This window comes from Helicoverpa zea, chromosome 25, assembly GCF_022581195.2.
Source record: "Helicoverpa zea isolate HzStark_Cry1AcR chromosome 25, ilHelZeax1.1, whole genome shotgun sequence".
Lineage (NCBI taxonomy): Eukaryota > Metazoa > Arthropoda > Insecta > Lepidoptera > Noctuidae > Helicoverpa > Helicoverpa zea.
In genome coordinates this window covers 5,611,781-5,635,969 of record NC_061476.1, presented here as the reverse complement: position 1 = coordinate 5,635,969, position 24,189 = coordinate 5,611,781, and the positions used below count along the sequence as shown (strand labels likewise).

The window sequence follows — 24,189 nt, the reverse complement described above, 5'->3', positions numbered from 1 at the left end:
TTGTAAAGGAAACAAGCAAACGCAAACGGCTGAACGGATTTTGATTGTTCTTAGCAGTAATATAGCATCGCACAAAGCTCAGGAAGCGGTAGCGCCGACTTTTTCCCCTTGGTGGCAGTAGCGAGTCCACCATTGTCGGTGCGTTCAGTCCTCGTAAATCATCTCATGAATACAGAATTATTAGGATTTCGGCTAAAAGGCATAATTGTTTAACTGTTTGATTTACCAAAACGGCCAAAACATAAACAAATATTTTATCTATGGAATTTTTAATCTGTGAACAAATTGCGTTCCAGTTCCACTACATAAACAAACGTAGAATTAAAATCATGAGTGTATAGCTAACTCTTTTATACTAGTCAACACTCTACGGTTCTCTCGGTGATTCCATCTCACTCACTTTTTTGGACTTCAAAAAATATATCTTCACTATCTTCAGTCAATCAAGTCTATTTTATATTTTGATAAAACAATGTTATTAGTGATTACGGGTTTACTCACAAATGATAAATGATTACTTCACAAATTTAACTTTAAGTTTTGTACAATAAATATCTATAATGGTAGATTGACTACCTCTATGCAGTTTTGGTTTTGTATTGGTTAACCTATACGGTTGTTCTTGAAAATGGAGAATGAAGGGATATTAAAAGCGGGTTCGGAGTCCCAGGACTCCGATGAGCCTGCGCCACCGGGAATCTCAAAGGCCGACTTCAAACAGGTACCTACATAAGTGATTATCCTACAGACATGTCTATAAATTGTCAGCACTGCATACTGCACTTATGTATATACAAACCTTTATGTACATATGTTTATCTGCCTGTATCAGTATTGATTTTGGGTTTATAAATAGGCAGTATAGAATAATTAATTTGTGATGGCGCCAAAGTGATTGTGCATTTTACATAGTGCTTTTCAAAAGTGATGTTTTGTGTTGTACTCTGCTATTTACATCTTATTTCGGCGATTTTGTCTGTGTTATGTTAGTTTAGTGAAAAGATGGACAAAAAAATAAACAACAAAGAAGCAGGCAATAAACTGAAAATTTAAATATCTTAAACCATTGTGTAACATGGTCTAAGACTGCTTATATATTTCATACCATTTTCATACAGTTACTTTCAAGTAATTTAAGAAAATTGTGTAGAAAATTACTTTTCTTCTTCAAGAACACTCAATATTCTTTAATGACAATCTGTAATGCCTGTGATACAGTTAAGGTTTCTGAGAAATATCTGATTTGATTCACCACCAAAGGTATTTTCTCAACATTATATGTTCTTCTTCATCTAGTGATTCTCCACTACTGGAAATTGTAAAAAAATTACTGTCTGCTCAGCGAAGGTATACCTATCTTGTGATAAAAAAAATTGGCGTTCAAGATTGGCTAAACTCGGATCTTGGATATGTACCGCGGGAACTAGAATTATGACATACTTGCTTCTGCCATCAGTTTGGAACCTCTCCATGAACCTGGATAAAAAGTAGCCTACAGCCTTCCTCGATAAATGGGCTATCTAACACTGAAATAATTTTTCAAATCGGACCAGTACTTCCTTCGATTGCGACAAAAAAACTCTTCAGCTCTATAATCCTACTTATATTATAAACGTGAAAGTTTGTGAGAATGTATGGATGTATGTTTGTTATTCAATCACGCAAAAACGGCTGGACCGATTTGATTGAAATTTGGTATGTAGATAGGTGATACCCTGGATTAACACATAGGCTACTTTTTATCAACACACCACGCGGGCGAAGCCGCTGGCGGAAGCTAGTATTAGTATAGATTTAAACTCATTCCCTTGTCTTATATTTCAGTCTAGTATCACAATCAAGCCGCTGGTAACAAAACCAGCCACAACTACCGTTGGCTTCAAATTAACTCCATCTCCCAAGGGAGTGGAGAATGCTAAGAAGAGATTGAGAGCTTTCTCCATTCAAAAGAAGACTCCAATTACACCGGTTACAGTTACAAAGCCACTTGGCGGAGGCAGTAAGTAGTTATTTTAAAAATTACTTTACAAGAAGGCAGAGATGAAAAAAAATATTTGATGGTGTTATTTAATTAATTCTTACCTGCGTAGGCACAAGGTGTAATCTGTATCTGCTCTCTATCATTTCATTTCTTGGTACAGTCAATGTAAACACTTGGTGCAGCAATTTTGATGTAAAGTTCAAACAAACTCAGTTTTGCATATTTTTTATATAAGCAGGGTCAAATGGCTTTCTACAATATATATATTTTTCTTCCAGGTACTACAGTGTTTATCGGAAAGCTGAGCAATGTGAAGGTTACTCCGAAGCCAGAAGATGTTGACCAGAAGAAGCCACCCAAACCCCCTAAGCCGGGCCAAGCTCGTAAAGTTTTACAAGGTATTAGCTTCCTGGTTTTGCACTAAAATATTTTACCCATTTGGACTAACTTCCACCTGAGGTTTAAGTCGCTTCCTGAGGGAAGTATATCCTACACCCATATAATATGCAGCCTTTATTTAATTCTCTCCTGTATAAGTTATAAATATTACTTTCATCAAAATCCATATCTCTGTATCATATTATCCGGTATTGACTGCCTCGCTATTCTAGTGGTCGCAAGTGCGACTGCTATGACTGAGGTCTCGGGTTTCATTCCTGGGTGGGCAGAAATCGCTTTCACAAAGCAGCCCCTAGACTGGAAGTTGATGATTGATCCACCCGTGCATCGGAGAACACTTTAATGTCGGTCTTGCGCCTGATCTCTCTCCGGTCGTGTCGGATGGCCGTTTGATCGGGCTATGAGAGTAAAGGAATAGTGAGCGCACTGGTGTCTGAGTAAATACTTCTGCACTATATGTCCTGCACAGCTGGCTGATCTCCTTATATGAGAACAGCCACCGTGGCCGAAATCGGCCTTGGACGTTGGTATATTATTTACATATTTATTAACAAACCTGCTGATTTCCAGATTCCTACACAGAACTTCAGAAACGTACCCTCGAAGAGATAGAGGATATGAAACGTAAAATGGAACTGGTAGAACTAGGTATACCTCTTGGTCTGATCTGCCCCAGTGCCACTAACGATAAGGCGATGCCTACGAAGGCTATGCCTCCTATTAAAACCTTTTTGGGTAAGTAAAACTGTTTTTCTTTTTAAATAATGGATGTTGGTATGCTATTTTAATGCAAGATGCTATGATAGATATGCGTGTATATGCAAGTTTTGGTGTGTTATAGTCTCTTGCAATTGTTTGAATTAGGAAATATGTATGCGCACAGAAAAAATCAAATTATGTTCTTCATGAAATGTGTTATTTCAAAACTAACTGCTGTGTATAAATATTTTATGAAAAGTATTTCATCAAAATAACTTTATCGACTTTGCTATGATCTCTCTTACTTTAGAAGAGTAATATGTACTGAAATATGTTTGTCTTATTTACATAAATTAGTTAGAATACATAAAGACAGGTTAAGCATGATAATATTTAATTACATAATGATCTTTTAGAGTTATAGTTTATTTTAGGATTAAATAGTTTAAAAACATAGTATTTCATGATCCATAAAACCCATGAGCTTCTTCTCATCAATGAGGTCATTAATGCACATTACAACTAGAATTTCACATTGTTTCACAGCACATTTACTTTTCAGTTGCTTTTTCACTCACATTACCTCGCACGCTTGGTGAATCAGTTTTTTTAAAATATATTTAGATCTTTAGAATCACAATACGAAAGAAGTTGTCTCAAAAGATATGTGTAGTTGGGCCTAAAACAGTGCCTTGGGGTAAACCTTACTCTAACAGTCCTATCATCTCATGGTTTGACTGTATCATCAAGTTAGTATTTCTTTATGAGTTATATTAAAATGTATTGTTTAATCTCTCGTGATTGAAAGATATTGCTAATGGTGACTTTTTGAAATAGCATTGATGGGGAAGTCAAAGGCTTCAGCAAAATACAAACAAACATTTTACTTTATTTATAAAATTAGTATTACGAATAATGTAAAGCTCATATAGTGATCAGTAACTCAGAATTCAATGAATATAAAATGCATCCAACGAATATAATTGCATCAATACCACATTTCCTGAATACTAATATGGAATGCATTGCATGGTGCTCAAGCCTGAAGACATGCATATGTTTGTATATGGAATCTTATTTTATTAATCAACAAATATAATGCATGTTCCAATCGATATCAATTTACCCGAAAAAACGTGGGACTTGATATAGCTAAAAGCAAAAGTAAGAGTCACATGTACTTTATCATCTTTTAATTTTTTTCCATTGACATCAGGAACCATTTTCCTTTCAACTAACACCCCACTTCACCCTGTGCTTTTCTTGCTTGTGTCTGCATGTGCATGTAGCGCGCGAAACGCGCGTACGTGCGATTCCGAAGCGTCGAGCGTCTCACCAGCCGACCACAGACCATACTATCCATCATAGAAGCATCCACAGCTCCGACAGTGTGTATAATATTAAGTTTTCTCACCTATTTGAGCGTAGCCAAGGTTTTCGAAAACGTAACATTCCACATTACATCTTATTAAGGTACGCTTTTAATCGTGTCATGTGCGGTCGGCAGTCGCAACCGGCAGCAAGAATTCAAAACGTACCTTTAGGCTCGAACATTCTCTGCAGTAAACCATGGCTACGTTCAGATTTATCTTATGTTGGATCAAATTATGAAATCAAAACCTCGTATATTTTTATGGGTATTTCAAATTCTTGTATGGGTTTTGAGTAACAATTTGATCCTACATTTGAAAGATTTCTATTCTTGTATGCTTTGGGAATGCTTGCTCGGTTACAATCCTTTTCTCTTTAGTTTTGCACTGATCTATTGTTCATGCCATAGATTTAATGTAGAGTTAAATATTTTAGTATCTTAGTACTGTGTAATTTATAATTTGGGTGTACGTAAATGATATTACCGTAACTTCACAGACCCAGCCAAATTAGACGAAATCATAAGAGAGGCTAAAAAGGCCAAATCCGAAGGTCGTGAATTCAAGTTTGACTACCAAAGGTTATTGCCAGATTATGACAATCCATTCCAACGGAAGAAAGATGAGCTCGAAAAGGTAAGGATCATGTCTGAGGAAAGAGATAGAGAGCTTCGCAAAAAGGCTGAAAAAGAAAGGGAAAAAGATCGAAGAAAAAGTGATAAATATGAAAAGGATTCACGACGATACTCAAGTCACAGGAAGGATGAAAAAGATAAACGAAAAGATGACAGGGATAAATATAGAGACAAGCCTAAAGAGAAGGCAGAGGATAGGAAAGATGAAAAGAAAGATAAAGAGCTAACACCAGTAGCTAAAAAGAAAGTAGAAAAAGTTGGCGACAAGGAAACTAAAGAGACTGACGTAAACCTCAGTGACTATCTGGTCTGCGACAGCTGGTCTTTAGACAACGATGACAAATCAAACGCGAGTCCTAAAGTAGACGACAGAATAAAGAATATACCAATACCTAAAGAGACCAAACCAAAGGAACCAGCCATAGAAATCAAGAAGGAGAAAATTGACAGTCCTCTACCTAAGCCAGCCAAGAAGATGCAAAAACTGCAGCCAGTTATAGATTCATTCAAATTCGAAATCGATCCAAATGACGACGAATTGCTAGACATGTTTGACGAAAATTCAGATTTGGAAAAGTTCGCAACAAAAACACGTAAAAGAGAAGATATATTCGATTCTCCTATTGACATGAAAATATTTGATTTCGATCAAAACACTAAGGAGTCGGCTGACGCGTTGACGGATGATACGTTTTTAGAATCGGTGATTAACGAGATTAAGCAAGAAGACATGAGTGAAGATGAAGGTAGTCAGGATAAAGGGCTTGTGGAGTACGACTCCCCCTCAAAAGAGAGTCAGAGTCCTCCTTTAGACAGCAGACTATCCGTAACTCCGGAGTTAGACGATAGAATGCGAGGGTTACAGTCTTCTAGAAGCGATTACTCAGATGGTTATCGGTCTACTGAGAGTGGTTATAAGTCAACTGAGAGTGGTTACAAGTCGAGTGCGAGTTACAAGTCAGGGGAGAGTAAGGGGGATAACTACAGGATGTCGATGGAGAAGGAGTTGGAAGGTCAGCTGAACAAGAGTACGGTGGACTCGTTGGAAACTTGGAGCTTCGTGCTGAAGATATGTCAGCCGTTGCTGTTCAGACATGATAGGAACAAGTGTTACAGGTAAGGCGAAGTTTTAACTGGTTGTATAATTGTTGGATTTTGTTGTTTCAGTTGGGTTTGACTTGTAATAAGAATGTGTACATAAATTACTTATGACATAGTCCACTTTACAATTTACATAAACTTTTAGTAACCTTGATCTAATAATGAAATTGAAATGGTTAAAATATTGTGTTGAATCGATTTTTTTCGCAGAAAGTAGACATTGAAAAAGATATTCCAATAATATTATTGAGAAGTATACCAATATTCCTTAATTTGTGTCACAGTCATTGGTGTTGTAAGTATATCTTAGACACCAATGACTGTGTTTCGGATGGCACGTTAAACTGTAGGTTCCGGCTGTCATTGAACATCCTTGGCAGTCGTTACGGGTAGTCAGAAGCCAGTAAGTCTGACACCAGTCTAACCAAGGGGTATTGGGTTGCCCGGGTAACTGGGTTGAGGGGGTCAGATAGGGCAGTCGCTCCTTGTAAAGCACTGGTACTCAGCTACATCCGGTTAGACTGGAAGCCGACCCCATCATAGTTTGGGATAAGGGCTCGGAGGAAGATACCAATATTCCTTAATTAGTTTTTTTATTTCAGAGAAACGCGAACGTCACCCAAGATCTGGTACACGGAGAACCCAAAGCTCTGTTCATGTGTGAAGGATCGCGCTATTGTCTATGACGAGTTAGAGACCTGCAAGATGAACCTTGTCGACCGTGTCTATGGATGCGACCAGTGAGTAAGCTTACAAATTAATCGTAGTGTAAATTAGGAAATTCATAGGGGAGTACATAGAGTGTACAAGGAAATACATAGAGTGTACATAAGGAAATACATAGGGGAGTATATAGAGTGTACATAAGGCAATAAATAGGGGAGTATATAGTGTACATAAGGAAATACATAGGGGAGTTTATAAAGTGTTCATAAGGAAATAAATAGGGGAGTATATAGAGTGTACATAAGGCAATAAATAGGGGAGTATATAGTGTACATAAGGAAAACATAGGGGAGTACATAGAGAGTACATAAGGAAATACATAGGGCAGTTCATAGAGTGTGCAATAAAATACATAGGGGAATACATAGTGTACATAAGGAAATACATAGGGGAGTTTATAAAGTGTTCATAAGGAAATACATAAGGGAGTTCATAAAGTGTACATAAGGAAATACATATGGAGTAAATTGAGTGTACATAAGGAAATACATAGGGCAGTTCATAGGGTGTACATAAGGAAATACATAGGGGAGTATATAGAGTGTACATAAGGAAATACATAGGGGAGTTCATAAAGTATACATAAGGAAATACATAGGGGAGTTCTTAGAGTGTACATAAGGAAATACATAGGGGAGTTCTTAGTGTGTACATAAGGAAATACATAGGGGAGTACATAGAGTGTACATAAGGAAATACATGGGGGATTCATAAAGTGTACATAAGGAAATACATAGGGAAGTTCATATTGGACAAAGGAAATACATAGGGGAGTTTATAAAGTGTACATCTATACAGGAATGAATTTTATCCAGTGCGCAAACTTATAGTTAAATAAGTTTTATAGATACGTATATTTTTATTTTGTCGTGTTTTAGTACAAAAAAGAAAAATTATTGATGTCGAAAGATGTTTATTTTGTAACCGATAGTACGGTCACAGTCGTCATAGTAGGCGCGGCGGCAACGCGAAACCGGTTTACTGACGCGAGCGCTGCTCCAAGCGCGTAAGAATAGTTGGTATCCATATTTTGCTGATAAAATCAGGGCGGACAAAAGAATGACAATTTTTTTTTTACTGGTGCAGATGTTCTGATAATGATTCTGAACCACCAGTTTTTTTTTGCGCACTGCTTAAAATTCATTCCTGTATTATGAAGCTGAAGAGAGTCCGAAGGAACGGTAACCCGACCGGAGAGAGATTGGCTCGCGCATACACCTGTGTAGACGCTCTCACATACATAGTTTTATTAAAGTTCTATCTTATTCGAGACGAGAGAAGAATAGCTCTTCTTCAAAAGTATATCTGACATTCATAGTTTTCCCACAGAATCCCAGAGGTAGAACTACCAAAATCCCGCACGTGGTACCCTCGGTTCGCTCACTGCCTCACCGAGTCGAACGCGATCCCGTCCCTAGTTCCCAGTTGTGACTGGGAGGCGGATGACAGCCAGACGGAGACTCCCAATGTGAGGGACAAGAGACGGTCATCTACGCCGCAGCGGAGTGAAGAGATATACCTCGATAGGGAGTATCAAAGGTATGTTGGTTAAGTAATCATGTGAACTACTTACTTTATGGGATCCCAAACTTTATAGTAAATGAAAACCTCCAATTCTCGAGTGAACATATAATTTGGGATTTATAATCCTAAAACGATGGATTTCTAAAGCAAGGTAGGTAAGCAAGTTAAACAAGGCTAGGCAAGGTAGTAGGAAAATTCCCATTTCGTAGAAAAAGATCGTCACGTTTAACCAACCGATTACCGAAATATCTTTCGGTGAAATTGGGTAAGGCTTTAAGCATGGAATATTTATGGGTTTTACAGACTTCTCAAAGTTGAGAGAAATGAAGGTTGTTAATGCAACAAATTAGTTCCGGAATAAATAATAAAACGATAATATAAAATTAAAACTATTATATCTTTCTTACTCGTAAATGAGTAAACTTAAACACGTGTTAATACCAAATCATAATACTCGTTAAAATTCACCAGAGAATCTCCCTGTAGGTTCATGCAGGCTGTTTGGCCCGAGGTTTCTGAGTCCAAGGCTGGTACTCCCCGAAGCACCACTCCGGTGCGTCAAGAATCTCGCAAGAAGAAAGCAGAAGATAAAGATTCTGAATACAAGAAGAAATCTAAGAAGATCAAGCTCAGCAGTGAAGGGTGGAGCCAGGAGTCTGATGTTGAAGAAGAAATGGAGAAAAGGTGAGTTGGTCAATGATGTTATGTATTTTGATATATTTGTCAAAGCTATATTTTGAAGTTTAGTATGGGATCGAAATTATGGTATGTGAATAAAACTGTCGAAAAAATCTTTGATGTTTCTGAAGAAATTAGACTCTCAAACCTTGAAGAGAGTGTACTCCTTTTTAAAATATCGGCACTTCGTATGCGACTCCTTTAGTGTTACGGTATTCGCTTGAGGCCATCCGTCAGATCTTTTCTCCTTTAAATTATCACACTAAGAACAACATAAATGGTGTACCTCAAGGTACTGTTCTCTGTACCACGTAACTTTTCGTCTACATAATAAAAAGATCAGCCAACTATGGTAAGGCAGTAGTAACAGCTTACTTTCATCAAGAGATTTTATTTATTCATTCAGGGAAGTATAATGAATAATGTATTTATTGTCTACAGTAAGAAGATGAAAGCAGAAAAGTTGAAGGTGCGTAAAAGGAAACACTCAACGTCTTCTGTTTCTGAAAATGATGACAGCGCTAAGAAGAGGAAAAAGGCTCTCAAGAAAGCCAAGGTAATTCTTACTTACTATTTTTTATAATGTTAATTTATAATATTGGGAAAATTAGTTTTGTTTTCACGAGTCCGTACGCGTAAATAAAAACCCATGCATAGAACAAGAGATATTTTTTTTACGGGAGCAGGAACCAGCTTTTAGAGAATTTATATAAAGCAAATTTACTCAAAGAAGTAAAATCAATTCATCATACCTATATAATGATATTTTTATCCGTAGGAAAACAAGAAGACCAAAGCCAAGTTGGCGAAGCGGCGAAGAATAAGTAAGAAGTATCTAAAGAAGTTAAAAGAGAAACAAAAGAAAAAGAAGAAGCTTGCTTCTGATGATGAAGATATGGAAAAAGGTATATAGTTATAAAATCAATCTGTCTTAAAACTCTTCACTAATCTCTCATAATATTTACATGCATAAAAGTAAATAATAATGTCAATGATTCGACATTTAAGTTCCGTATGATCTATTTGAAGCCTTTGTTTGTGTTACATTTCAATAAATTTTCACACAAGTCCATTAAGTTATAACTTTTAGTAACTAACCCAAGTTATTATCACAGATTGTAATGCATAGATTGAATAAAAGAGAAACCTTCAGAGCCACTCGTTTTCTAAGGAGTGCCACAAGGTCTACATTGCTCTACATTAGGTCCTTGTTGTATCTTATTGTCCATTAGTATCTTGTTCTGGGTAAATTGACACAATCTCACCATTATGCTTACTAGTTTAGTTAATACGACATAAACTGTTTTTCATTTCAAGTCTTAATTGATTTCAACGACATAAATCGCATTAAAATCCACAGAAAACCGAAAGAAAGAGAAAAAGTTACGCAAAAAGAAACAACAAAAGAAGAAAAAGGCATCTAAAAAGAAGAAAGCTAAAGACAAATCTTCTAGCAGTTCCTCATCATCTTCCAGTAGCTCCTCAAGCTCTTCTGAAACAGACTCAGAAGCAGAAAGAAGAAGGAAGAAGAAGAAAAACGCAGAAGTTAAAAAGAAGAAACGGAAACAATCAACTTCTTCGTCGCAGAGCGAAGAATTATTTGACGTCAATATATTGAACAATATAAAAACTGAAAGATTGACCGATGAAGAAAAGAACCAGCAATTAGTAGAATTCTCTCCGAGGAGACAGAAACCTAGAGAGATAATAAATGTAAAAGAGTTACAGAATGATTTTGTTGGTAATAATATTCATATAAAGCAGGAAGTTGAAGAGTGCGTGAGTAAGGAGGGAGTTAAAATGGCGGAGTTTGAGCTTGAAGAGAAAGAGTTTGCTACGGAGAGAGTAGAAGAAGTTCCTGAGGTTAGACAAGTTCCTGAGGCAGTTGAGCAAGAGTTTGAAGAGAGTAAACAGAGAGAGGAAATTAGAGAGGTCTCTTTTAAGGTGAGTTAAGAATTTATTTTGTTCAAACGTTAAATACGGCAGATTAAAAAAAAAAATAAGAATATGGTTCAATAGACGTAAATGTAGAAGGTATACAAATAATACAGTTTTGTTTTAGATGTGATCTGTATAAATGTTGTTTGTTGTTTTTCTGTTACTTGTTATGTATTCAATGTTTTTGTTTGTCAGTTTCCTCATGCACTTTTATGTTGTAATAAATACAGGGTGGCCCATCCATAGGCGTCCAAAAGAAAAATTTAGAAGCTCTATGCTGTGGGGTATCCGAATCACCCCCATGTATGTTCAGCGATTTTTTGTAGTTTAGGAGCTAGAATTGTTTTTAATTTTTTTTTCCGCAATTTTCATTTCAACATTGTTTTTTCTATTTTATCTCGTTTTCCTAACGTTTACAGATGTTTTTTTGTGTAATTAATCATCATGATAGTAGCTAACACCTGAAAAAAAGCAGTTTGGCTAAACATTCTAGAACTTAAATAAAATTTTATTTGAAGTTCAAAATTAGAAACCTGCTTAGAAACCCCTTATTATTTTTTTAAGCCTTTAACATATTTGGCTACTGAACTCCAACAGTAATTTTGAACTTCAGATAAAATTTTATGTAAGTTCTAGAATGTTTAGCCAAACTGCTTTTTTCAGGTGTTAGCTATTATCATGATGATTAATTAAAAGAAAAACATCTGTAAACGTTTAGGGAAAAAAGGTAAAATAGAAAAAACAATGTTGAAATGAAAATTACGGAAAAAAAATTAAAACAATTCTAGCTCCTAAACTACAAAAAATCGCTGAACATACATGGGGGTGATTCGGATACCCCACAGCATAGAGCTTCTAAATTTTTCTTTTGGACGCCTATGGATGGGCCACCCTGTATATCACAAATGGTTACCCAAATACCTTTCTAATATTAAGAAGGGGTGATTATGTTCGTCAGTTTGTCATACTTACATTACACAAAATGAATGGATACAATACAACAAATTCATATAAAATTGTTTAGAGTAAAAATAATAAAAAAAATGTTTTTTCTGCAGTCTCATTCATGCAGTAATAAAATAATAATAAAAAATCCTAATTGTACTTATGGTATACGAAATAATGTGTCTCAAACATACAACGTATACATTGCCATATTCGAAGTTTAGGCAATAATACGTGCAGTCGACATCTTGTTCCTATAAACATTACTGCGCAGCCATACAGTAAAAATACATAATTTTCCTAGGAGATCCCGTTGCCAGAATTATCACGCCCCGAACACACAGACACTGAACAGATTTCAGTTCACAAACCTGAAAACACTACATTACTGACACAGGTAGATAAAGTATGTATAAATAAACACTCGTCTTCCATGGATTGCAATAATCGAACCATCCGTGGATTTTATTTTCGATTAGAGATTGAAATTTGACAGCTATATATATGAAATAAAGTCTAGTTAGTTGCACTATATATAACTCAAGAATTACTGAATCGTTTAACCTGGAAAAATTAGAGGGGAGATGAGGTAGCTTAGACCCGAAGGACATAGGATACTTAATATTTAGGACTTAGGGCAGGGCATAGGATAAAGGACCAATTAAAAGGGGTGAAGCTGCGGGCGGAAGCTACTAATATACATAAAAGCCATTGTCAAATTTCAATTTCTAATCGAGAAACAACAGATGGATCGGTAATTGTAATCCACAGTTACTCATTTATCATTCAAGAGCTTTGCTTTTTTTCTCAATTCAGTTTTAATGTGAACACTAGCATGTTGGAAATAATGAAAATAAATTTACTATTATTTCGCGATTATTTGACTACAGATATATAAATAAGTGTCTGGCTTCGGCTGAATATCATGTAGTATTTTGCATGGAATAACTACAGTCATTCGTTTTTTTAACACTGCTTATAAAGTCGGTTTTTTACCGTACATAATGAGTAAAACTAACTTTTTACAACTTATAAACTTTTGATTTACACCATAGTTTCAATAAAATTAATATAACATACTTCACCAACATTCTTAAAAATATTAACATATAACTGGTCTTCAGGCGAGCATCGAACCTAGTACTACGAACGAACAAGCTCATACTAACAAAACCGACATACCACCGTCACCTACCATAGACAAAGTACGTACCATAACACTATTCTGCATGACTTGCACGAAACTCTATGGCAATGGCACATTGATATACAAAAACCCAAGATGCACAGTCTCGAATAAAAATAAGAGTCCTCAAACATTAATTCCGTCTCTTTCTATTAGGTATAAGCACACGTTATTGCAAGTTCAACTTTACGCGAATTGCTTAAAGTCGTTATTACAACGCACTGTAGTTAAATAAAATTTTACGACCGAAGTGGTCGGCCAGGACAAAGCAAATCAACCCACAATTTTAAATGTTGCGCTCATTTTGTGAGGACGTTTTTGAGCTGTCGAGTGTGCATCTTGGGTTTTTTGTATATCAATGCAATGGCATTATAAACTTGCATGAACTCACATTTACACTGTTTAAGAATAAAAAAAATCACTACATAGTATATAATATATGTATAATGTAGTGTATTTAGTATAATCATTGCACCCGTGTGAAGCCGGTGCGGGTCGCTAGTATATTTATATAAACTCGCATGTATACACATATTCATACTATTTAGCTATAAAAAAATAATAATTTGTAATTTCATTAAATCCGCTTTTGAAAGTTAAGAATGTGTTGCCAGTATTCGGAAGACTAGCATGTGTTGCTATGGCAATTAAACCCACATATTTACGGCTAGCTTCATTAAAAATAAATTCGGTTATATTTATCAGCAATAATGGAATGACAGCATGTTTATTTAAATCATACAGGGCGCCAATATGGCCGTAAAAATATGTATCTTTGAATATCGGGATACGCACGCAAAATGAGATATGATACCCACTGAGCATTTTATTTGCTTTAAGCCTGTGTGTACCAAAATAAGCTATAATACAACGCATGCACTACAAAAAAAAGAATTAGTAGACCTGCCACACTACCGGTGGGTCAACTAATTATAACGATAAACAAACCATTCTCAGGGGCGCGATTCTACTAATTGTACTTAAGCGACATACGATTCACATCTGACTGAGATCCAATCACGACTCAATTATGCCTGAAGCGTATGTGGCATTCCGCAATTTTTTCTTTTAATTAAACGTTTTTATCCGATTCTGTGATTCAATAGTGAATCATATTTGTCTGCAAATTATTTACAATTGCAATATGATTGTAGAGCAAACTACCGTTTAGACCAAAATCACCAAAACGGCGGACCAATCGCAAACCAATCGAATGTCATTGGAATACGAATAGTCTTATATTATTAGTAGCAGAATGCCCGCTAAGATTAAAACTGCTATTGCGATTCAATTTCTGTTCAATTTTGACATTATTAACTTAGCAGAATCGGGCCCCAGTTATCACATCAAGTACACGGTTATAGTTTGATTATCGTTATAATTAAATGGTTACAAACCCTAACTTATTAAACAAATTCCTAGGAACCTCAAGAAATCAACATCCCGTTACCCCAAGTACCTGAAGAATCGAACTTATCGCAATGCTCCTCTCAAGAGTCATCAGCCAGCAAGGATGTTCCTTACGAGAAGGACGACAGCCACCTTCGACCCTCGTCGCAGAACTCCAACTACAGCTTCGGTGACGTGATCAGTGCCAGCCAGAGTTACCAGAAAGATGAGGAGAAGTTCCAGGAGTATGAGGGGAACTATGAGATGTATGAGCAGTTGGCTATGGCGTACCAGAGTGATGTTGCTAAGCAGGTTAGTTGGGTGATGGGCGGGGAAGTAATTATCGCTTTTTGATTATCTAACTTAAATGACCGATAGAGATAGAGGGAAGGCTATGGGCAGGCCTTTGTCCAGCAATGGGGCGGTTGAAGGTTAAATAAAAAAAATATTGAAAGGTGTGCTTGTAAACTTGAAACAATTGTTAGTTCTGGTTTATCTCGGAAATAGGTGAACCGATTTTGACAGTAGTTTCACTGTCAGATACCTAACCTGATTAAGAGTAACTTGGGATACTTTTTATCTGGGAGTGAAAGCAGTTCTTTGGTCGCGGGTGATACAGCTAGTTGACATTACTTTTATGGGAATAATGTTAAAATTTTATCTCTAATAAGCAATTCAACATATAAATAGAATATTGGGAACAGCCGTTAACCTACTTCTAGCTATATCTAATCCCTTTCTCACATAAAAGGTAAAGTTAAGTAAAGTTGGGAAATCGATAGTTTGTGTAATTTATCGGTGAAGGCATGTAATTAGCAATCTGACTATCTAGTTTTAGGTTAAAATACGAAAATGTTCTCAGTCTGTAAGCCTTCTCTAAGAACAAAAAAAAAGAAACGTTTGTTGTAGGCGGTGGTCCCGACCGCATCGACTGCTTTAGACCCGCAGCGCATCGAGACGCTGGTGCGGGCGCGGTCGCGCGGGGAGATCAAGTGCGACTGGCGCGCCGCCGACCACCGCGCCGCGCCCGCGCCGCCGCCCACGCAACGACCTTCGCGATGGGGTGAGAATAATGCCTTCGTTATTTAGCTCTGTAGTGCATGTTTCTGCGGCTTTACAGCATATGTTACCTCATCGGAATACGTGAAAATACGAACAGCAGTAGTCGTAGAAGTCTAAAACTCTTCAAATTGTTCTTCTTGATCAAGATTTCAGTAAGAAATTCTTCTTTTTCAAGACGTGATCCGATTTCTCAATATAATAAGAACTACTTCAGAATGTATTTTCATAGCCTTTTTGGCCGTAGCGAGTGTCCACGATACTTAAGACAGCGATTGTCGATCTCAGTAAAACCTAATGAATCAATATTGGGTAAAAGAAATATTTTATAGCTAAGGCAGATTAATTTCAACCCAAAACAGTTTGTTTGACTAGTTATCTTACCAACGGGTATCTACTTACTTTACTTTGCCCATTCGACTGAGTGCGGGAGAACAGTGATATTTAACTGCATCCGGCGAGACTGGAAACCAACCCAATATAGTTGGAAAAAGGCTACGATGATGAGAAAAGCTAAATAGATAATGAGATGCGATACAGAACAACCATTAATATCACATACCCATATAATATATTGTTATTTCCTATACAGGTTTAAAACCAGGCGAGGTGAACATAGTGCTGACGGGAGGGGACGAGTATCCCGGACGCACTGCGGAGCCAGTCTACCAGATACAGACCATCGCCAACCGCAGCGAGAACAACACTGCTGGGTAAATATTATCGATATTGTGCAGCACTAGCTACCAAAAGCGGTTTCAGGGAACTACTTCACGCAATCTGATAAAAAAACCTATGTATTATTCGCATGTATAAGCTACGTTACTGAATAGTTTCATTATTCGTTCATCCTTACAAAATGTAAACGATGTGTTAGTCTGATGACGCTATATCGTAACTAAGTTTCATCAAAACCAGTTCAGACTTTTGCTGGTGTAAAAATAACAAACATACAGATGTTTTCCTTTATAATATCAATGTGAAGTGTAATTACTACTGTGTAAATATTTCCTCATTATATTGGTTTAGCAAGAAGCTTTATTAAGTAAAAAACACAAGTTTTTTATAATTGAACATTTAACACACCAAATTACATTCTTTCTCCTTCTTTATCATATCTTAACATCACATTCCCCAACCAGCAGCTACGATGAGGCTTACGAAGACATGTACGGTGCATCAGACCGGCTGCAGTACGGCGACTGTTTCAACACGGAGATCGAACCCGAGACCGCGGCAGAACCGAACCATACAACACACAGCTCGCTCGATGATAGGATCGATCTCGCTTTGAGGACTACTGGTCTGTTTTGTTCTACTTACTACTACTTCTTACTGCCTTTTTATCGTCCCACTGCTGGGCAGCGGCCTCCTCTCGCACGGAGAAGGATTGAGCATTAATCACCACTCTTGCTCAATGCGGGTTGGCGATTTCAGACTTTATAGTCCAGGTTTCCTCAAGATGTTTTCCTTCACCTTTTATCAGCCATTGGTGTCTAAGATATACTTACTACTGGTCAGTAAAATAAGTTTCACTAAGATAGATAGATATATAATCTCTCTTCGGTCGTGTCGGATTGCCGTCCCATCGGGTTATGAGAGTGAAGGAATAGTGAGTGCACCTGTGTCCAAGCAAATGCTTGTGCAGTATATGTCCAGCGCAGTTGGCTATTCTCCTTACATGAGAACAGCCGCCGTAGACGATAATCGGCTAGGAGGACATCATCAAATACCTAAAACTTCCTTATGCACTACAATATAAAAAAATATTTTTCCTCTTTGGATATACCTGTAGTATTTTTTTTATTTTATCGTGACGCGACAGACGACTTTATTCTTTATTCTACCCAAAAAGCAGAAGATTCTCAATTTGGATGTTTGTATATACAAGCTGTTGATTTGCATCCGTGCCATAGTCAAGGACGTAATTATGCTAGTGATTCTCGACCCAAATCAACCAAAAAATTGGTACGTAATTTTTTTTAAATTATTTTTTTTCCGAATTCCGTCTATGTCATCTAGCCGTATTTAAACTTGGCGTGTGTGTTACTGGCCTTAAAACCGTGCTGCGCCCTCACACAAACGCAAACACAAAGAATACGCAACGATCATTCGTAAATTTCATTCATAAAATTGGATTACTTCTGAAATACTACGACATTACAATGACAAAAAAAGCAGTGCATATTAGTTACTTCCCGTCTACTGTAATTCCAATCGATTATTTACGTACTTTATGTCCTCCTCCTGAAGTATGGCACAAATGCAAATCAACACCTTGTATTTTGTTTAGAAATACCAATGTAGTGGGTGTAAGTTCTCTTCTCATACTGAGAACGAATGGGTGTTAGATTAGATTAAGGATAATTAGTTTAGTTATATTTTTTGTTTGTTCGCAGTACTCGGCGAAGTCTCCAAAGAAGCGGATGAGGTTGACGGCGACAAAGACGGGCCTGAAAAGGGTATATTGGTAAAGTAAGTCCTCAAATAATACAGTTTATTTTCTATACTTATATTATAAAGAGGAACACTTTGTTTGTTTGTAGTAGATAAACTCAAGAACTACTGGACCGATTTTAAAAATCCTTTCACCATTAGAAAGCTACATTATTTGCGAGTAACATAGGTTATATTTTATCGCGGTACGGGCAGTAGTTCCCACGTGACGCGGGTGAAATTGCGGGAGTAAGGCTAGTATAATATAAGGTGTGACCAGTGGCGATGGGTGGTTTAGAAAACCGTACCTAGGCCGGGCGATGTCCGGGAGGGGCCTCTCCCCTCCCGGACTTCGGGGAGAGGTCGGGGAGAGTTAGTGCGTAAATTTCTCTGTCCACCTTTACTATACGTATAAGCACTGATAGATTGAAACAGTGTCTTGCAAGTATAATTTGAGGCTTTGAAAAAAGCCCTGAAAAAAGATTTGTGGTGTGATGATGTAATGTCGTATGACCTTATTCTAATGATTCCTGAATTTATTTATTTTTGCTTATGATGTGAGCTATAATACAAGACTAAAAATTAATGCTACCTTTCGTTGTAATTTTATAACTCAAAACAGGTTCCTCCTATTCAAAACAGGTTCCTCCTATTCAAACCAAATCTTTAGGTTTCGTTCGGTCTATTCAAGTTTGTAATGAATGACTTATAAATGGTGTTAAAAACTGACAGCTGTCAACTGATCAAAACATTCGATACTCCTAACTTTATCTCTGCTTTAGACATGATGTTGTAAATTATAAAAACGAAAAATGACTCCTGTGGCTAAACCACTGAATGGATTAGGTTATTTTTTTTACAATTCGCCATAGAATATCATAAAGTATATGCGATAGAATTTAATGTGATTGTGAACGACACACCCGATATATACAACATGTAACTTAATTAACGCACATCCTGAAATTAGTTTGTTCAGAATCGTTTACTGAATCGATTTTTATCATTTGTAATATAGGTCATTTTTTTTCCAAAAATAATTAAAACTACGGAAATTATTGTCATATTAACCCTGTACAGGCAAAACAAATTCAAATAGGTAGACTGTAACTCAAAGTAATAAGATTTCGTGTATTGTCGGCTTTTTGCGTAGTTTCGTTATGTCGTGTCGAGTCGAGCGGCGCGCGGCGCGATATTTGCGTGCGAGTAGTATGACCAAAAAGTTCTCCAAGAACTGGTATAACTAATTTAGTAAATAACAATGCATATACATGTTAAATTAAAAATTCAGTGTATGTATTATGATTATAACATAATATTCTAATTAGGGTGTTTGAGGGTGTGCGTTAATTATGTTACATGTTGTATATAAACCTACAAAGCTATTTCCGGGGAATCGAACCCGTGATCACGGATGCAGCAATCTTACCTTGCGACCACTAAACCAACGTGTAGAAAACATTCGAGTTTATGGCCAATTCATACAATTTATGTAAATGAGGTCCAATTTATGTGTGGCTAAAAATAATTTAAAGTTCATCGACAGCATATGCATCAGCTTTCTTAAAACATTACATTTACATTTACATTTATACATTTATTCACATGGACATAACGCATAGACAAATACAAACAATAATACAAACAAAAACGAATTAATAATAACATAGAACTACAGAAGGCAATACACAATAGTGGGGGAAATATGCGTCACATCCACGCGAAAAGGCCCTTGCTCAGCATGTTGCTGTTACTCTGTTGGACAGAGTCTCAGCGCTGGTTTTCAGCAAAAGCCGAAAGCTGACGTGTTAACGTCCGCCGGCAATTTAAATAATATATATTAAAAATAAAACAATAATATTATTAAAATAAATACAATAAATTATGAATTAAAATAAATAAATAAATTAAGTAGTGATAACATTGGCAACATTCGACTCAATCGCACACGCATTTGGCTCATTCGTTCCTTGTCTATTGTAAAACAACTGTCTTAAAAAATAACAACTTACTGGCTTCTGACTAGCCGTAACGACTGCCAAGGATGTTCAATGACAGCCGGGACCTACAGTTTATTAACGTGCCATCCGAAACACAGTCAATGATGTCTAAGATACACTTAGAAAGTGCATACAAACTTAGAAAAGTTGCATTGGTACTTGCCCGACCTGGAATCGAACCCACGCACTAATACTTGAGAGGTTGGTTCTTTACCCACTAGGCCACCACTACTTTTGTTTTTATCTAAAGTAACTTTGTTTTTCGTATGTAAAGTAAGGCAGTCCCGGAGAGCCGCGGCGCTAAACGGGTGAGCTTCGCAGATGGGTACAAACCTGGACAAGATTCCGATGTGGAAGAACCGCCTGTTAAGAAGGTAAACATTTTCTATTGCTAAATAACAACCCCATGACTAATTTATTCTGTGGATCTGCATGAACATAATTGTGTTAATTACTTACTTATTTTGTAGACTAGCAGAAGACATTGTTTTACAACATTCATTTTGTTTTTACGTTTTTTCTTAATGTGACTCACTTCCCGGTCTTCGATTAGGATAAAATTCTGCACACGCTCTGACCTCTGATGACAATACAACGTCATTACAAATTCAATTAATCCAAAAAAAATGTGCGTGCTAAAAGCATGCCTTTTAGTTTTTTGAACTATCAATTTTAAACATTTTCAGAAGAAGAAGCCGCGTCGTTTCGGCTGCGCTTGGCCGTGTCCCGCGTCCCACGCCGACCACGTGCCGCTGTGGGACGCCCTTCCTCCGCCACCGCCACCGCCAGGCTCGCCACCACCCAACATACACCTCGCCATCAAAGCGCAGATGATGATGATGCAACAAGCGCCGCAAATGATGCAGACCAACCCCAACTTGATGCAACAACCGGCGAACATGATGCAACAACCGGCGAACATGATGCAACAACCGGCGAACATGATGCAGCCAACCCCTAACATGATGCAACAGGCACCTAGCATGATGCAACAGGCACCTAACATGATGCAACAGGCTCCGAACATGATGCAACAACCACCGATGTTGCCCCAACAACAGTTGTTGCAGCAACAAGGGGTAAAGTCTATGATGCCTAATGCACCGTTTACAATGCCACAGAAATTAGGTAAGCTTTATTGCTGTATTAATAATACTCGGTTAGGGACCTTTTTATGTAGCCTGCTTAAAGTTATGTAGGTAATGTTCTCCAAAAGTTGTAGGGAGTCTGTTTATCATGTACCCAATTGTGATGAACTTATGGGAATAAAGTATTTATGGCGTTAGGAGACGATTCAGTTTTAATCTGGGTGCTGGAATGCTATTGAAACCACAGATTATATAATAGTTACTACGTAACAGATAAATCACTCCATACAAAAAAGTCCATACCTACTGTTATAAGCACCTACAAGTTCCCCAACTACCTACAAATTCCTAGCTGCGTTATAAAATGAACCTTAAAAGTTCGAGCGCTTGATTGTTATTCCAATGCCATAGCGCACAGTTCAGTGACCGCAACCGTGCCGTGGCCGCGCTTAGTGTTGCTTCATACAATTTATTAATATTTAAGTAGGAAAACAAAGTTACGCTTATTTTAAGATAGCCTTTTTTAAAACTGAGTTTTTAAATAAAAAGTAATATCAAGAATATTTTTCTTTAGTTAACTATTGTATTGCCTACTAAAATGGAGTATGGGTACATATTACTAAATATTACCTAATACGTAAGCATAGGTAAGTACTTAAGTAAAGCTTTCGTCAAAAACAAAGGCGGTTTCCAACTATTTTTCGAGCACAAGTGCCATACCCCATATGGTACAACTCCGTCGAGTGTTGATACATACTTACCTAAAATTGGTTTCTGCGTAGCGACACGCGTAATGTGCTGAGTCGTCATTAAGTTGGATCAGAACTATACCTACTTACACTTGAGATGTGTTTTGAGCTACAAAACTCACAATACAATTCATATAACTAAGTAGGTATCTAAAGTAAAATAAGTACCTAATGTACTCTGTTGTTAAAATCATAAAGTAGATAAGTATTAATTTATTTAAAAAAAATAGAATTACTAGATAAGTTCATAAATATAAACCGTCTTACCACAAAAACTTTTAAACGTCAGTTTATGCCTTGTCTAAAAAAATGTCAAATTATGACGTTGACATACGGTTCATTTTGCAGCCAAAATTTTATTAGACAAGTGTAAAACAGGGGTTAAAGTTTTTGTAGTAAGGCCATATGTTTCTAAATCTTACAATAGTCGCATATAAACCAACACAACTCAAAATAATCCATCAGTTTGTTAGGTAGCTTAAAAAACCTAATAAAAACCAACAGCATAACATGCCACGAAATAAAAATAATAATATTGGAACGCGCGCGGCGCGTGTGACTGTTGTGCGCCCTGAGCCGCGTGGGGCTACCGGTAACCCAGCGAGCGGTAGGCAATTATCGCGCGCAAGTACGTCGAGTGACAGAGGCCTGATTGAAACAGCTATTTTTTAATCGTTCCAGTCTTTGTATTATTCTTTTCTTCGACTACTATTAAGTATGTTATTCAAATATTTAAAAATGTAATAGGAATAAAACATAAATAGATTTTATATTATGTATTTTTTATGATGTTAACTCGCTATGTATTGTTGACAGAGCCCAGTGTGTCGTTGCCTAACTTTCTGCCCCCCGAGCCACCGCCCGGACTACTTACTTTTCCCTAAACTACTATAAAAATGATAATTATTATTGCAATAAGTAAACAAGTATCAAATGATAGTTATTATTACGTTAGTATAAGTTTATTTTATTATAAAGACATTGTAAATACAAATTCAAATGATGATGATTTCTGGTTTTATTGTATTTTGCACCTTTGACATTATTTCTTATCTGCGTTACTCCGAAGACCAGGATCTATAATGGGTAAACTATAACGCTAAATTTACACACCAAAATTATAAAAGCATAAGTTTGTATGTTTGTTACTTCGACACGTGCAAACGTCTGAACGGATTCATGAAACTTGCGATTGTAGAGCAGACTACCGTACAGACCAATGACAAACCATTGAATGCCATTAGAAAACGTTTGATATAGAATTCTCGCTAAGGCTTCTTTAGCTAATCGACGAAATGAGAACCTCCTGCTTTTTGGAAGTCGGTTGAAAATTCAATGGAACCCTGAATTTCTTGGATACTTACCTATGTCTATAGCATGTCAATTATTATCGGAGATATGTAGACACGTTTACATCGAGATGGGACGGGGAATACCTTACTTACACTCTAGACAAGCTTGTATCTTCGATTCTGCCTGCTTCCTGTGCTTCCAAGTTTCATAAAAATCAAGTTATTATTAAGTAAATGCTGTGGTTTCCTGTAATTGGGGAAACACAGCAATCAGTTCCTATGTCATCATCATCATCATCATCTCAGCCATAGGACGTCCACTGCTGAACATAGGCCTCCCCCTTTGATCTCCACAGATACCTGTTGGAAGCGACCTGCATCCAGCGTCTTCCGGCGACCTTTATAAGGTCGTCTGTCCACCTCGTTGGTGGACGTCCTACGCTGTTCCTATGCATTTGTGTTTAATGTAAGTGATCTGTGCATCCTTTGTTTGAAATCCAAATGAATAAATAAAAATCCTTTCAGCTATTTTTGCGCGAAACGATAAGAAACATACATGCATCCTCACAAACTTTCGCATATATGATATTAGTAGGATTTATATAAAATAAATGTAGATAACGGGTGATCCCCTACTGGGTACGATAGGTCAGCAAAGATCGCGCGCCAGGCTGATAAGCAGCAATTAGATCGGTCGCTATCATATACCTACATACCTAGCGACCCGCCCCGGCTTCGCACGGGATAACAGTATTTCCCCACTTTTTATTGTAGATACCTATGTTATATTATAATGACTGCCTCGTTGGTCTAGTGGTCGAAAGCACGGCTGCAGTGCTCGAGGTCTCGGGTGCGATTCCCGGGTCGGGCCGAAATCGCTATGTGGGTTTTCTTAAGCTTTCACAAAGCAGCCCGTAGTCTGGAAGAGTGGTGATTGATTCACCCGTGCATCGGAGAGCACGTAAATGTCGGTCCTGCGCCTGATCTCTTTCCG

The 24,189-nt window shown here is 37.1% G+C and overlaps 1 protein-coding gene across 10 annotated transcripts; it reads left to right on the top strand.

Annotated features, from left to right (window-relative positions):
• Nucleotides 1–12: 12 nt before the first annotated feature.
• Nucleotides 13–22,912, top strand: LOC124642782 (titin homolog). Of its 10 annotated transcripts, none has more exons than XM_047181431.1 (21): nt 13–721; nt 1,825–1,999; nt 2,260–2,379; nt 2,951–3,115; nt 4,949–6,200; nt 6,788–6,925; nt 8,241–8,450; nt 8,922–9,119; nt 9,555–9,669; nt 9,892–10,018; nt 10,474–11,057; nt 12,301–12,402; nt 13,121–13,201; nt 14,605–14,883; nt 15,481–15,634; nt 16,223–16,343; nt 16,776–16,933; nt 18,030–18,105; nt 20,341–20,440; nt 20,753–21,194; nt 22,720–22,912. In XM_047181431.1, exons 1-21 carry the CDS (start codon nt 629–631, stop codon nt 22,785–22,787), a joined length of 4,758 nt encoding a protein of 1,585 aa, XP_047037387.1. In that variant the 5' UTR covers nt 13–628; the 3' UTR covers nt 22,788–22,912. The 10 variants fall into 10 exon arrangements, with proteins under 10 accessions (XP_047037387.1, XP_047037381.1, XP_047037380.1 ...); XM_047181425.1 differs by having other exon boundaries at nt 16,773–16,933; XM_047181424.1 differs by having other exon boundaries at nt 8,907–9,119; nt 12,301–12,393; nt 16,773–16,933.
• Nucleotides 22,913–24,189: the final 1,277 nt, after the last annotated feature.